This window comes from Oryzias melastigma, linkage group LG2 (genome assembly GCF_002922805.2).
Source record: "Oryzias melastigma strain HK-1 linkage group LG2, ASM292280v2, whole genome shotgun sequence".
NCBI lineage: Eukaryota > Metazoa > Chordata > Actinopteri > Beloniformes > Adrianichthyidae > Oryzias > Oryzias melastigma.
This window is the reverse complement of record NC_050513.1, coordinates 2,431,456-2,434,324: the sequence shown is the minus strand read 5'-3', so window position 1 is coordinate 2,434,324 and position 2,869 is coordinate 2,431,456. Positions and strand designations below refer to the sequence as shown.

The 2,869-nt window shown below is 40.7% G+C and overlaps 1 protein-coding gene across 1 annotated transcript; it reads left to right on the top strand.

The window, feature by feature from the left end:
- Positions 1 to 2,290: 2,290 nt before the first annotated feature.
- LOC112159936 (E3 ubiquitin/ISG15 ligase TRIM25-like) lies at positions 2,291 to 2,869 on the top strand (the record flags this gene model as incomplete). The annotated part of the gene is made up of 1 exon (XM_024294198.2): positions 2,291 to 2,869. A coding segment is annotated over exon 1 (483 nt), but the record flags the coding sequence as incomplete, so codon positions are not given.

Here is a 2,869-nt window from a genome sequence, read left to right as displayed (position 1 = left end):
ATAGCGTCACACGGGACTCTATTTTACCTACTTTGATACCTCTGATGTCTGGATGGGTTCGCAGCCCGATTGCAAGTGGTTCCAGTGCAATGTCAAACAGTAGGGGGGACAATGGATGTCCCTGCCTTACCCCTCTTTGAAGAGAGAGAGGTTCAGATTTATTCCCATTTAAGGATGAATGATCTGGGGTTTGTGTACAAAATTTTGACCCATTCAATAAAGTTTTTGCTAAAACCAAATTTTTCGAGCGTTGTGAAAAGATGTGGCCATTCTATTGTATCAAAGGCTTTGTGGGCATCTGACGACAATATGGCCGCACCTTCAGCCGTGTCATGGTCGGTGTATAGAATATTTAGAACTTTGCGAACGTTACAGAAGGAGTACCTCCCCGAAATAAAGCCTGTCTGGTCAGGATGTATAATCTGGGTTATACACTTATTTAATCGTGTGGCTAAGATTTTTGTTATTATTTTTAAATCATAATTTAATAAGGCAATAGGCCTGTAGTTACCTGGATCTGTGTCGTCCTTGTCTTTTTTCAGCAGGACACATACATTTGCGTCGGCCAGAGATGGTGGAAGTGATTTGTTTGAGAATGTGTGACAAATCATTCTTAGTATTAGAGGTGCTAGCTTGCTACTGAAAGCCTTATAGAATTCAGGGCCAAACCCGTCAGGACCAGGAGCTTTTCCGGTGGGGAAAACTTTTACGGCCTCGTGAATCTCAAGTGTGGTAAAGACTGAATCTAAATGTTCTCTTGAAGGTGCACCCAATTGTGGAAGAGGTATAGATTTGAAGAAATTATCAAAATCATCTAATGTGGTGGTTGTTTTCGATGAGTAAAGGTTTAGGCTAATTTGGAACCCAATTAGTTTTTTATGCTTATTTGGATTTTAGCTAATATTTTAGCAATATTTGCTAACATTTCTGGCTAATCTGTTATCTACTTATCTATTTTCAGGCTAATTTAGAGATTAACTTTTCTTTTAGCAACATGCTAACATTTTTGGCTGATTTAATTTACTAAGGAATTTTATGCTAATTTGGAGTTTAGCTATTAATTAACTAACAAGCACAATTTTTCACTAATTTAGCCTCTACTAAAGGTAAAGTTAAAGATACGGCTCCTTCTAGGTTTTGATTAATAGAAAATGAGCCCAAATGGCTCTTTTACTGTTAAAGGTTGCCGACCCCTGCACCAGGGCTACTAATACTAGAATCTATATTGCTTTTATATTGCTTTCCTTTTGTGAGGTGAATTAGTCCATAATGACAAATTAGTCAACCCCCCGCCCCATAGTGTTTTTCCTAACTTCAGTAATTTGTTTATAAAATTAGTTATTCTCCTACTAATAACAGAAGGTGTATTCTTCTGTCTCACCACAAGAGGGAGTTTCTGCTTTTAGAGCAGCTCAGAAGAGCGAACCTGCCGTGAAATGAAACACAGACAGAAGCTGATTGTGTTCTGTTTATGTTCTAGCTGCTCACTGAAGGATTAACGTCAGAAAAAGAAGAAAAAAATCCTAATTTGTCCGGGTCTTTCTTTCAAAACAGCAACACTTCACCGCTGCAGCTGAAACATTCTTCAGGTTTGTTTAATGGTGAAAAATACACTTTAGTATTTTCACATCTACATTACGAAGTGACATTGATCAGTAGGATGAACACATTTCCACATCCTTCCCTGGTTTGTGTATCAACAAAGTTGCTGCTTGTCTAAGAGTTGGAGTCAAAATTCCTTTCTGAAAGAAGTCATTAAACATATTTACCAAAAGAGGAGCAACATCTGTAGCAAACTTAGCATCTGTCATTCATGCAGCATGTTTGGACATGTTTCTGTGGGATTAAAGAGGCTTAACCTACAGCTCCTGTTTCCAGAGACAACAGGGGCGGAGCTAGAACATTTGGAGGAGGAGCAGAAGACTTAGGAAGGGGGGCAAATGAGAGCAGCAGAGTGGAACATCAAAGACACAGATTCCTAATACGATTGTCTTTACTTCAGTGACTTTAATTGTTGGTTTTGTGGTTTTGTATTGGATAAAGAAGTTTGTACTGATGATTTCTTCATCTTTGTCAATAATGAGAGAAAGATTGACTCAAAATTGGGGATAAGTGTTGGTCAATGGTTTTGATGGGGGAGCTGGGTATGTGCAGACACCCACACATACCTGTAGCTCCACCTTTGGATTTAACTGGAAAAACATTTTTAAGTTGACTTAAGTTCTCCTCTTCCTGATCTGCAGCTCCGGTTTGTCCACATGTTTGCTTCAGAACTGCTGAGTCATGATGGGCGTAACCAACAGGAAGAGAAGCTGATTGGAGGATCAGAGTCTAACTGCTTTCTGAGGAAGTGAAACTCACTCAGTCTTTGTGTCTGAGAGGAGAAATGGCGCAGAAAGGAGCCGATCTGGATCAAGAAACCTTCTGCTGTTCCATCTGTCTGGATCTGCTGAAGGATCCGGTGACTATTCCCTGTGGACACAGCTACTGCATGAAGTGTATTCAAGGATTCTGGGATGAAGAGGAGAAAATCCACAGCTGTCCTCAGTGCAGGAAGACCTTCACACCGAGGCCTGTTCTGGTGAAAAACACCATGTTAGCAGCTTTAATGGAGCAGCTGAAGAAGACTGGACTCCAAGCTGCTCCTGCTGATCACTGCTATGCTGGACCTGAAGATGTGTCCTGTGATTTCTGCTCTGGAAGAAAACTCAAAGCCATCAAGTCCTGTTTGAACTGTCTGGCCTCTTACTGTGAGAAACACCTTCAGCCTCATTTGGATGTAGCTGCATTAAAGAAACACAAGCTGGTGGAACCCTCCAAGAACCTGCAGGAGAACATCTGCTCCATTCATGATGAGGTGATGAAGATG